Below are 13160 nucleotides of genomic sequence, written 5' to 3'. Positions count from 1 at the left end.
AATCGTTTCACAGTAGCCCACACAAACGAATTAACATCGGATGAACGGATCAAAATAAAGAGCAGACAGCCTTCACCAGTACCCGCGGCGCTTGCTGGGACTTTGCGATACTACAAGCCCTTTACATGAATAAAGAGTTAGGAATTTCAGTATGGCGGGCCTGCCTGTGCGGCGGATTTCTTGGAATATCTCGCCTATAAGAGGTATGGATGGGTCATTCTCCCTATACATGACACTATGTTGTTATATTGTATTGAAATGGATTTATGTGCCTTTTATTCAAGGAAAGACAATTATTTCATCTCTTTTGGCTCCACTGATGAGGTTCAGGCAGGCTTGTTCAATACATACCCACAGTTCCATACTTTCCAGCAGTGAACTGTCTTCTGCCGTAGAAACGAATGTGATTCGACCAGATGATGGTGGTAAGGTTTCTTTCTATTTCAATAGGAATTCGTGTCTACAGATTTCCATATGACAGAAGTGTACAAAAATTAGCTTAGTTACGCAACTAATCATGGAATATCGTGAACAGTAATATAAATTATATTATGATGTATTTCGAATTGATTACTCAGTTTTCGTGTCTCCCGGTCAAACTGGCCCAGTCCAAAAAAATATTCTAAAATCTGACCTGCTAAAAAGTATTTTCCGTCTCGATTTTCAATCTTGTGGAGAAAAGCAACCCAAACTACTAGTACTTTGTATCTAGGAGGTAAATTCTAACCTACAGGTATTTCTTTTTTATGTAGAAATTGTTAAAAATAATGAAGAAAAAAGCATGCTCGAACATCCAGACTACTTTGAGGTGCATAAACTTTTTACACTGAAAGATCTTTTCAATGCCAACGTCCATCTTGGGCATCATGAAGGCTGTTGGGACCCTTTGATGAAACCTTACCTCTATGGAGTCAGAGAGAAGCATCATATCATTGATCTCAACCAAACTGTTGTACATTTGAGGGTATGTACTTAAATCATGGTTTATGATTAAAAGATAACAAGAAGGGGTTCAACTGTGAGCCAGTGGGAAATTAGACTTATTGCCGGTTTTCACAGTCACACTATCATCAAAAACCATTCATTTAATAAAGTCATGAATCAAAGAGATGAAGGAAGATGAATAGTCAATCAGTCTTGCAAAGATTCAGGTCTGTGTGATTTTTGGTGCAGGAGATGTTCGGAGGAATGTTTACTAAGATTTACAATGCTTTGTATGGAAACACCATGTTTGTGTCCCTTTGGTGGCTGGAAGCTAACAAAAACATGTTATTGAGTTTTGCTATGAGAAGCTGTCTTCTGAGGGCTCATAAATATCTCCATGAGTACTTATTCTCATACAAGGAACATTCAGATTGCAAAATCTTAGCGGATAAGTTGCCTTTTTTAAACTATATGACAGCATTCTCAGCTGCCATTTTTATATCGTGTCATGCAAAAGCTTAGAAATTCTACCTTGTATCACAGGAAGAAAAACCCCACCAAACTTAAAATTTGGTAAAAGATATGTCTTTAGCTGTTCTAATGATTGACTAAACCAAAATCTCAAAAGGACTGATAATTCCTCATTTTTTTAATTTTGATGATGTCAGGTGAAAACCAAGAACTCTCCTGTAGCTTATCTTGGCTTCTGTATCTGAGTCTGTGGCATGTAACTGTTGTCGGGGACCCTGTGGTAAAATAGTTAGCTGGACTGTGGGTGGAGAGGTGTGGGTTCAAGACCTGGCTGGGTCATTTCCTTGTGTTTTTGGGCAGAATTCTTTACTCTCATAGTGCCTCTCTGAATAGGCCACCTGCTATTTTGCTACTCACCTAAATTTAAGATAGTGTAACTCTGCCCATGTGTTAGCTTTTTCGCTCACTAACTGATGACATTATCCTTTTATTCCTTTCAGCTTGCCTTGAATGTTCTTTCGCACATTACTTATAAAAGAGGGAAAATTCTTTTTGTTTCTACTCACCCTCAGTATGAAGAATTGACACAGCGCACTGCAAGGGAATGTGATGAGTACTTTGTAACTCGAAGATGGCGCGGAGGAACTCTGACAAATTCTTACATGTTATTAGGAACGATTGAACTTGTTGATCTGATTGTATTTTTGCATTTGCCATCATTGGGAAGAAACACTCGGGCAGTGATAGAAGCTGCTCAGTTAAATATTCCAACTATTGGTATAGTTGACAGTGACTGCAATCCTAATCTGATTATGTATCCCATACCTGGAAATGATGACACGCCATCTGCTGTTCAACTGTATTGTGATCTGTTTAAGAAAGTGATATTGAAGGCAAAAGAGGAGAGAAGAAAACTAGCATCTGATACAGAAGATGAAGATGTGGACAGTGATGGAAATGCATAAAACTCCTGTTGGACTTTCAGCTTTCAAGAAAAAAAAATCAAAAAGAAAAATAAAAGCACTTCAAAGTATTGACTGTGTTAAATAGTGTTAAACTTTACCCCTCATGTAGTTATTACTATTTCGTGCTATTTACCTGTCACATTTCAGAGACCTTACCCACAAGGAAGATAATCTGAAATTCAAATGTTCTGCAAGTCTAACTTTTCTCTCGTCATGGTCTTCCTAATTGGTAAACTGGGAAATTATAGGGAGGGTATTATTATGAGGTGACAAAAGTTGCTCAGGGTTGATATTTTCAAAAGGAAGGATGAAGCATTTTACCTTGCTCACATGAAGACTTATTGAGAATAACAAAGAGACTGGTTTTCAGAGGAGACTGAATTAGCAAGCTGTCAAGAATAAAACACGACAGTGCTGTAGTTTGTATTTAGTGCTCCTTTAATACATGGACCTTTGCAACTCTGTCTAATTGCAAGAAGCAACTGGGGAGTACCCACTCTTAATTCCAGCACTGCATCTCTAAACAAGCTGAAAGTGGAGAATCTTTCTTAAATGACTTCAAGTGGCTCAGGAAAAACTAAACCCCCCACCAAATCAGTTACTGTTGTTAACCGAAAATCCATTTTTGCAAAACCAACACATTCCTGTCTTGAAGAAATGTCCATTTTTAATCCATTTAAAGCACTCCATGCTTAGCACAGAAATTTAATACAAACAATTTTCAAAAGTTCAATAATTATTTGTTATTTACAATTGCACCAAACAAGCTCCATGAGCTAATTCTCATAAGTGTATTAATGTAACTATCTTACAAAAGCGCACTAGATAGATAGATTTTTTTTTTTTTTTTAGATAGACGTTTATTGAGAAGAATACCTTAATGGCAGCTGGAAGCTGAATTGCAAAGGTGTACAAATTATGTAATAGAACTATACAATAAAATCAAACCTAAAAGGGAACTAATTTACATATACAATTGTAATAAATGTTAGTTAAAATGTCTTGCGCTTGCCGGAATGAAAGTATCTCTGAACCGATTTGTTTTAAAGGAAACTCTAAATGGTCTGCGTTGTCGTAACTCCATAAGTTGACCTCGGTTATCGAAAGGCAGTAAGTGGTACAAACAATCCAAGGGATTGGAGACGATGTTGTTAAAGAATTTTAAGCAAAGGTCTTCTCTCCGATCCCTTAGGGTTTTCAGCTCTGCCATCTGAAGCACTTCTCTATAATGATTATCATAACCGTATATAATTTTCAAGGCTCTCTTTTGGACACGCTCTAAACCTAAGCTCAAATAATTGGGGAGGCTATAATGGTAGACCTGACATCCATAAAGTAAGACAGATTGAATACAAGCAACATAAAAATTAACTAATTCAGGTGATGGTACCTTAGCTCGCTTTAACTGAGTTAAAAAGTAAAGGCGCTTAGCGGCCTTTTTAATCGTCTCAGTAACGTGAGTGTTCCACTTGAGGTTGTCTTGAAAATACACACCCAGTAATTTTACGACACTAACGGCACTAACCTTAGAGCCATTAATTTCTATCAGATCGTAGGAAGGAGGGGAGCGCACAAAGGAAACTCTTAGCTCATTACATTTTTTCGGATGGAGTTGAAATGAATTGAGTGTTGACCAGGTAGCTACTTCGTTTATCATAGACTGAGCATTGCTAGGACCACCTTTGCTTATGATTTCATACACTGTCGCTATAAAAGGAGCCTTAGGTCCCACTGGACCATTTGTCAATCAACCGTGATGTAGAACTCTTAGAGTCAAGTCAGCTTGAGCTACAGCTACTCCAAAGCAGTGAACAGCAGGCGCATTCCTCAAAACTGTTTTATGTCTTCATCACAATACAGGAATTTTTGAGATTTGTATTTCCTTTCTCCAACAGAAACTGTCTTTATTTTGTGGCGGTAAATTTGAGATAGAAGTAGGTGGTTCGCACGTTACCTCATGCCACCATGCTGGTGGAAGTAACCAATAGATATCTCATTAGCTCCTTTTGTTCATCTACCAGCATTTAAATTTGACCCGCACACGTCAACGGTGAGTAACAAATGAGCCTAGCGCGCCTTCGTGTTTAATGTTTACAATTCATTACTTTAATGAGTTAAATTTTTTTTTCAAATAACGTCTGAACAAAAGCCGTTTGGAAACTAGTTTTGCCTGATAGCACCTCTAAAGAATTTTTTTTTTTTTGCGGCTAACTTGCACGAATACACTACTATATTCCAGTTAGTTATCCTCTTGTTTCTGAAAATGCTCCTTAACGTTAATAAATACGAATGTGTTAACTAATTATTTCTATATTAACTTGAAATAAATAAGCACGAAAAAGTGCAATAATTTTTCCAATTTCCAGCTAATGGGAATGCTGAAAATATATATACGTCATCACACACACTCTGGATTCGTATGTTCAGTCTTCTTTGACTTCTTCAACACAAACATATTGACTTTGGCTGATCACGGACAAAAATCATCCAATATCAAAGGTGTTCTAAATTTTGAACACATGAGAGTGACTATTTTTACGAATGAAAAATATCTAACGATCATAACCAAATAGTAAATGTATTGTATAAGGTAGCTGCTTCACGCGTTCAGTTAAGTCACTATTGAGGACATCTACTAGACCGTAAGTTGGACAACAACTTCAGTAAAAGGACACCTGGCAAATGAAGCCAACTATTTCTAAGTTAGAATAAAGCCAACTATTTCTAAGTTAGAATTTTGTAATATTTATACTGAGTTAGCAAGATTTGATCAATAAATTACAATTACAAAAACTTACCGGTAAGTTCAACATGTTTCAATTTACTATAGGATTGCAAATGGATAAAGGCCGTATCAACGAATGCTTTGGATCTGTTTACAGATCTCTCGAAATCGTACTCACACCTTTCTTTTTCTAAAGCCTATTTCATTGTTCTCAGTCCAGTGGACTGTGTAAAACTGGCACCAGTCTAGCAAGATCTCTAGACAGGCTAAATGTTCTAAGTATACTACAGCTCTGTCACTGTTATCAACGTCACTGACGGACGAATTCCTCCACAAGACCTACGTCAGTGACGCACAAAGAGATGTCTCGTTCAGTAGGAACATCGTCACTTCTCCCTACTTGCGTCTGCTCTTATTTCTCCTCATTGCGAGCTGCCATTCCACTCACAGAGAAGTACTTGGAATGTCGTCCGCCCTATCTGGATCGGTTGGTTCCTCCTCTGCATCTGACATGCTTGTGTTGCATGGACGAATCAAGTAACTGAACGAAAATCAATCAAACAATCTTTAATCAATGTGACCACTTGCGTCTTACGGTAAGTGTAACTAACTGACTTTAAAACTGGGTGTGAGCATGCTAATAAATTTAATTTAACCTTAATTCGGAAGTATGTTTCTAGCGTCAAGTTCCTCGTTTATTTTGTTATCCCCGTTTGCTTTTCATCCGGCGGTACAAAACGATCCAATCAATACAGAAATTCCCAGAATGAGCAACCAAGTAATGGTTGAAAACGCCTGCTCTCAAGAACTTCACACAAAAATAACGGGACTGCTTATAAACGAGTTATATCTACTTAGGAAATAAGTAGTTGCACAAGGAAACACGTTAAAAACAATTCAAAGATAAACTTGAGCGTAACGTAATGTACGTGCCGAATTTCAGATAAGAATGTGAGACGTTACTAATGAGGAGTTGAATTATTAACTCGAAATCCTTCCTTTTCGGCGAGGTCTGTCATGCGAGTCAATTAGGGACTTTAAGAAACCCCGACGGCGACGCCAAGGAAGACTTCGATTAAAAAATGAATTTCTACTCTTAGTTAGAGTTTAAAAAATGGCTGCAGGAGCTTACTGTCTCATACAGCGCCACAGCTCAACTTCAGCATGACGTATAAAGTAGCCTTTGAGTTCCAAATGGAAATTAAAATAATTTGCCGTCGCGGTTTCGGTTCGCAGACGACGCAAATTTTGGCGATTTCACGTTGTTGTTTTGCATAGGACGGCCAAGAAATGTACAAAGTTTCAAAACGCACGTGCTAAACTATTGTTCTGCCAATTAGATCTCTTGTTTTTCCACGTCCTCGTTGCCGTCGCCGTCGTGGTTTCTTAAGGTCCCTAATAAAAATCAGCGAAGAATGCACTGATGTTAACGCACCACACGGAACTCTGGGAGTGACTCTGGAGCGAGGCCCACGAATTATTCCCGCTTAAAACTTATGGCGAGGGACTATTCGTAGTCTAATCTCGGGGCTACATCTAAAGAAACCAAACAGGAAAGAGCTCTCTCTGCTACTTACATGATGTCACCGATTTGTAATCGAAACTCGGGATTAGGGTTGACCACCACGTAGGAATTACCCGACCTCTGAGTCATATCGGCTGCAAAAAAAGTATAACAATCTCTACAGTGAGGTGCTCACGGTGTACATTTATGCAGTAATTACATGTTGAGCTCTACAAAAGCAAAAACAAAAAACAAAAAAAAAGAAATATTCTTTTGCGATCATTCAGAGAAATAAAATGAGAAGCCCAAACCTTAAGCTATCACAGTGATAGAAAATGGCAACATATACGAATTACTATAAAAGTGTTGATCGCTAGCTCGCATTATGTAGAAATTGCCTGAAAAGAATAATTTCCATCCACACCAACACAACAAACAATTCATCTGGATTCCACAAAGTGTCACATAGACTGTAATAGACTCATCTTTACTTGAATCTGATAATTACTTTCACTCTGGTTTCCAGAACATCAGTACTCCTTTTAAAGAATACCCTAACCCGGACAACAAGACGACACGATCGCCCTCAATTTTGTACAATTTTTCGTAAGTCTCGACTTACGAGTTCCAGTAATGTTCAAAACTTTCATCCTGTTTTCGATGATGTCTGAGATGTCCCTTGTCTCCTTTTTTCTCATCCTTGGGAAGGCATCAATACTCTCCTCCTGAGTAAGAACGCAAAGATGGAAACTGTGGAACAAACTGCTGGTAGAGGGGCAATTTTGTCCAAATGCAAGCAAAGCATCTCGTCTTCACTGCACTTGTCGTTTGTGAGAGGACGACTAGTTATACAAAGAGATCTATGATCTTTCAAGAACTGACGATTTATTATTATAACATAACCAAAGTAAAGCGCGCGCTCTGATTGGTCAATTTAGCGTCCCCCATTTGCCCATGGGTGTACGCTGCTGACGTGAGCAAATGCAAAGACTATTTTTCCGCTCGCGCTTGTTTTTTTCTGGTCACGTAAGATTTGTTAAATAAAAGGGAACTCTAGCTACAGTGTGTTAATGTTATGTTATAAAACAAATGGTAAACACCACAGCGTACACTATTGAGTTATGGATGCACTTGGGAGGTTTGCTAAGCACTCAAGAAGCTAGAGTCGCTCTCGGCTATCGCCTCGAGCGACTCTTACGCTTCTTTCGTGCTTAGCAACCTCCCGCGTGCATCCATAACTCAATAGTGTACGGTGTGGTGTTTACCATTTGTTAAAGAGACAAATCAACATTTGTTTTTGTTAGCAATGAGTACATGATCTATCAGGTGAGTTCCTAAACCTTCATGACCAGGTTAAAAGATAGGCAACGTAAGTCAACAAGCACGCTATGTTGTATTCCACGAATGCCTTGATTACCTCTTGAATATGTGATCGATAGAGACCAATAGGAATGGCAAACGTTGTCGAGCAAAGTCGCTGGAAAAGCCTTCCATATGTTTCAATCCAAATGTTATCTTCAGTGATTTTCAGCTAGTGAAATACAAAGTGTTAATAGCTATACTGAATCTGTACTGCCTGGTATGCAATTTCGACGTTACAAAGCTAGTGCTTTTGAAACATCATTTCTATAACGGCTGAGGTTAGTGTCGACCATTTCATGCTTTTTTAAGAGCAGGTTAATAAGGTGACAAAATAATCCAGCTTTTCCTTGTTGTTGCTGTTTTTTCCACTATGCTCTGTCATTAATTCACAAAACTCACGACACTTCTTCAACCCTTCAAATGTAAAACTTAAAACCCACTTCTCAGTTATTCTTGTTTTCCCCGCTTGAGACAGATTCCTTGTTTTTACTTAGAGTTTCATTGGCTAGTTAGTATATTTCCCTTCTTACTATTTGCCGTTACTGTTCACTTTAAGACTCTATGCTAACTGAACACGCTATGCTAACTGAAGCAGACAGTTTACATCTATTGTATAAAACTTCATTATCAAGTTGTCTTTTCAAACATTGTTTCCTTACTGAAGAGAGATATCCTGATCCAGGTGATTGTTCACAGCCTAACAGAAGTCTGACCAGGTATATCATGTAATCCTTCACAAATGCCTACAATGAAAATACAAGCAGGTTTAAGATTAAGCACGTCATGGTGATACAATCAAGGGTGCAACGAAAAAAAAGGGAGGGTGACCTATTACATATTACTGCCACGCCCATTTTGTCAAGAAATTGATAATTAATTTATCATAACAAATCGACCTTCCGTGCTTACATGCCTCCTCCCCCACTAAAGAATCCGACCAACGCCCCTTGGCAGACCTATGGCCTCATAAATAAATTTAAGGCGAATTTGCCGTAATGAAGGATCTTAGATACGCTTAACTAAACTTTTCAACATTTTCTTAAATAAATTTAAGGCGAATTTGCCGTAATGAAGGATCTTAGATACGCTTAACTAAACTTTTCAACATTTTCTTAAATAAATTTAAGGCGAATTTGCCGTAAAGAAGGATCTTAGATACGCTTAACTAAACTTTTCAACATTTTCTTTCGACTGCGACCTTGCAAAAGTCTCTTCAGTCTCACCCTCAACTCTCCCACATTTCCAAGCTAAAGGATTTCCCAAAGAATTCTATAAATGAATTTGTGAAATCATAAACCCATTCCCGAGTCACCCAAAGCCTCTGTTTTCAACCGAGGAGGAAATGTAATGCTTTTAAAAATATATCTATGTTATATCAAAAATAAATCCCATCTTCACTGAAAATTTTTGCCTAAAGCCTTTCTGTGGAACATAGTGAACCTCGATCATTGCCCTCTGACAACGCTTCTACAATGATCGCATCAACTCAAACAACAAAGAATTGCTGAGAAAAATACTGACCTGATACAGCAGGGTATCCAACATACTCATACTGAACACGTTACCAGCAGCAAAGGGTTCACGGAACATATAGTTTAAATGGTCTTTATTCTGCTGTTTGACTCTCCTCTACGGTGGAAAAGCAACTTAATTATTTTCACAGCGAAACCAAAAATGTACTCTTTCATTTGACTGTCCTACATACCTTTTTTCACTTTCCCGACCTCCGAGCTGACGCCCTATCTTAACCCTTTAACTCCCAGAAGTGATTAACATGTAACTTCTCCTTATAATATCCATACATTATCCAGCAAACAGGTGATGAGAGTACTCAAGCTTATCAGTTAGGAGTTGATGTGTTGATATAATACCAAATTCTCACACCTAGTTAACAAGGCAATGTGTAGCAGCTAGGGGGAGAATTAACAATCACATCTTGGGATTTAAAGGATTAACAAGTTGCTTTTAATAGGTTCTTGCATTAACCCACTCAATTTCAAGAGCCCTTGTCTCTCTCTACCCTCTTGGTATTTACAAAAGGAAAAACCAATTCAAACAAACACTTCATGGGATAAAGGCTGATAGTTTCGTAAGAAACTGTTTGGGGCTGCGTCGGTGGGGAGTAACGAAATAATTTGGATATATCAACAAAGTTGAAATGGTAAATTGGCCACCGTAACGATTACAAAAGCTGACGTTTCGAGCGTTAGCCCTTCCTCGGAGCGAATAGAGGAATTGTGGGTTTCAACTTTGTTGATATATCCAAATTACTTCATGGGATAACTTAGCGAGATCCAAACCTGATTTACAGACAAGTGGATGAATTCCTTTTCCTACTGTGAGGAGGCAAAGATAGCCTGCCTTGTGCAACAAGAACATTCTCAGAAAGCTTCAAACTTCACAAGCTTGAGTGAAGACTACAGTGTTAAGATATTCAAACAACAGAGATGGATCCGGTTGGCATTATAACACAATGACTTATTCAAGTACCTTGACACTCTCTCTAAAGCTCTGCGTTTTAAAACTACCCTGTGATTCACTTTGTAATCCATAGGGTAGAGTTACATCGGCATTAAACTTCATAAATCGCATGTTGGATGCATGTGTCAGCTCCACAATCAGGGTCGCTCTTGGAAAACATCTGCCAAAGAAAGAATCCGTTTCACCAGACGTTGTTGACTTACCTACTTTCTTACTTATCTCAGTGATACAGAGAAAATTTTCTAATACACGCAAATTTTTCTTCACTTCTGTTAAGCTAAACATGAAGTACAAATAAAACTATCATGGCGTCTTTTAACGAATGAAAGCAAACTTGCTTCTTTGCAAGTCTTAGGCTGCTTAGCTTCCGATCCCATGGCAAAACTAGCTGTATATATCTGTAGAGGTTAACAGCTTCACTGAAGTGAGAAAAGTGCGGCGCGATCAGCATATAAACCACCTGCTAAGAAAGGAGAAACTACGATCCAGGCCTAATGATCACGCCTGACTGGTGGTGGGGTTTCCTTGTAGATCAGAGGTAGAGCATCAGAGAGTGAAATCTGAAGGTCTGGGGTGCAATTCCTCTGAGGGGACCCAGAATTTTTAATTTCTCCCACGCTTGTGACAGGACATAATACATCGTTATTTCATAACAGCGCTCAAAATTTACCATCCTTCTTGGTTACGATCCATTCTGTTGCTAGAGAAGCCAGTGGAAGAATGCTTTGGCCTTAATTCTGAAGCAGGAGTACACAATAACATACAATTGTATCATACCTGTAAATGCTCTGTACTTCTACAATGGTACTAGCGTCTGCCATGTGCTCCTCATCATACATCTGACCATGAGATCGATGCCCTACTACTACTATACTGTCTGCATGAAGACAACCAGCCTTGAGAAGGTCGTCCAAACTGAAAGTAAATCATACAGCAATTTTCAATACAGTGATGTCAAAGGTAATCCAGGGATGCAATGTTTTTGCTTTGATTTGGTCTGCGATTGGTCTAGAAAACTCGCACCATCCTCGCGGCCAATCAGATGTAAAACTAAAATAAATTGCGATTTGCTCACTCTTTGTGTCGTTCATGTGAACTGTATCTGCTTTGAGTTCCTAAGGGACACAAGTGATACTTTCCTTCGAGTTAAGTTTTACAACACTCAAACTGTGTTCTAACAAGTAAACAATCTACAATTAATGCAGTTTAACCTTTCGAATTAAAAGCAGAAAGATAACAAATAAGTGAAAAAATAATAAGGTACGAGTAGATACTAGCCTACAGCTTCCTCGCTACCATTTAGAGAAAATAACCCAAACGGTGTCAGCTTGCAGCTCAAAGAATTTTTCTCACCTATTTATATTTCCTAGAATATAATAGAGCATGGGAAAGTGACAAACAGCCATCAAGAAGTCTTCACTGGGCCTGTAGATTAAACACAGTTTCCTTTAAATAGGCTGTCGACTGTAGCTGCATGTACACTAGAGACATATTCAAAAAATTAGTATCATTTATAAGAAATAAATTTAAAGTAATTAACATGATTATCAATAAATATTCAATGATGTCAGTAAACCAGTAAACAGCTACGTCTCGAATCAATTGCAGTGTTATTGAGAATTTATCTCAGTAGAATGTAATTTCAAGTCAACAGTTTGCTTGATGAACCCAAACAAATATTAGGATAAACCAAAAAGGAAGCAAAGAATACCCCTCTCCAACCTAAAATTAGCATTTCTATTATCCACACAGTTTTTAAATTTAAAAAAATTATCCACACTGTTCCCATTACATTTTCTATGGCACTGACGTGGAAAATTTGTTCATAGGTAATCGATCAACTATGATTTGTTTGACAACCAGGAGCTTCTTAAATAGGTGATCGTTTCCTTCACTCTCACGACATCTACATTTGATTGATGGGTTATACTTCATGGAGAATTAGAAGCCAGACACTCTTTGGAGTTAAAGGTATAAAAAGGATAGCAAAAAGCCATTGTAGCTCTTTTAAACCAATTGATTCACAGTAAAAAGATTCCAAATCAAACCCTTGGGAAAAGAATCAATCCAATACCACAGCGGTGACAGTAAAGATGGAAGAAAAATTGTTTGTTTCTCGATTTCTAAATAACTACAATTCAGCTGTTTAGAACTAATGCAAAGTCACTCCTGAGTAATGTACTTCTTTCTCCACTACATCCTCACTAAAAGTCGTCCCTGTCATTATCTATAACCCCATGAGCTGGTACTTACTCTTCTTTCAGGAGAAGCACAATGGGTTTCAGGGTGCACTTTGGCCGCTGATAAGCTCTAAGGGGCAAAATAAAGTTGTACAATCCAGCCTCAGCTACAGGTGACGCCACAATGATAGCTCCCTTTTGTCTCTGATGTAATCTGGCACTGTCATTAAGATCACGGTCTAAGCAGGCCTGAAAACAAATCCCAAAATCCACATGAAATTCATGCTTAAATATGAGTGTGGTATGTTCAACGAGATTGGTTCCTCGAGTAACTGCTATTCTTTTATATCCTCTTTTATTTCCCGTTAAACCCTCCTGAGGAGGAATTGAATGGGAATTCGTAAAAGCGAAAAAAAAATCGTCAAGAAATAGTTCAAAAGTGTTCGAAGTAATTACGACTTGTATTAAAACCAGCGTTGACCCTTGTTAATCTCATCACTGAAGTTTGTTACGAAAGTATTTAGTTCAGTCTAGATCATAAAGCTTAC

The 13160-nt window shown here is 38.2% G+C and overlaps 2 protein-coding genes across 4 annotated transcripts in view; one reads left to right on the top strand and one right to left on the bottom strand.

Annotated features, from left to right (window-relative positions):
- The first annotated feature begins 64 nt into the window (after window positions 1-64).
- On the top strand, window positions 65-2428 carry LOC111324479 (small ribosomal subunit protein uS2m). The gene is made up of 4 exons (XM_022928044.2): window positions 65-203; window positions 285-425; window positions 753-964; window positions 1896-2428. The coding sequence occupies exons 1-4, from the start codon at window positions 152-154 to the stop codon at window positions 2358-2360; spliced, it is 870 nt and encodes a 289-aa protein (XP_022783779.1). The 5' UTR covers window positions 65-151; the 3' UTR covers window positions 2361-2428.
- A 766-nt stretch (window positions 2429-3194) lies between these two features.
- Window positions 3195-13160, bottom strand: part of LOC111324465 (potassium channel subfamily T member 1-like) — a 39770-nt gene continuing 29804 nt past the window's right edge. For all 3 annotated transcript variants that reach the window (XM_088755855.1, XM_088755854.1, XM_088755856.1), the window contains 10 exons: window positions 12686-12861; window positions 11786-11857; window positions 11210-11347; window positions 10442-10592; window positions 9473-9580; window positions 8611-8694; window positions 8007-8120; window positions 7212-7314; window positions 6663-6744; window positions 3195-5626 (listed from right to left, as the gene is read on the bottom strand). In XM_088755855.1, the coding sequence (XP_088611981.1) occupies window positions 5530-5626; window positions 6663-6744; window positions 7212-7314; window positions 8007-8120; window positions 8611-8694; window positions 9473-9580; window positions 10442-10592; window positions 11210-11347; window positions 11786-11857; window positions 12686-12861 (1125 nt within the window). In that variant the 3' untranslated portion in view covers window positions 3195-5529. The remainder of the gene's footprint in view (window positions 5627-6662; window positions 6745-7211; window positions 7315-8006; window positions 8121-8610; window positions 8695-9472; window positions 9581-10441; window positions 10593-11209; window positions 11348-11785; window positions 11858-12685; window positions 12862-13160) is intronic.

The sequence above is a fragment of the Stylophora pistillata genome, chromosome 4 (genome assembly GCF_964205215.1).
Source record: "Stylophora pistillata chromosome 4, jaStyPist1.2, whole genome shotgun sequence".
Taxonomy (NCBI): domain Eukaryota; kingdom Metazoa; phylum Cnidaria; class Anthozoa; order Scleractinia; family Pocilloporidae; genus Stylophora; species Stylophora pistillata.
Note: the sequence above shows the minus strand (reverse complement) of the source record. Positions and strands in the feature narration are given on the sequence as shown.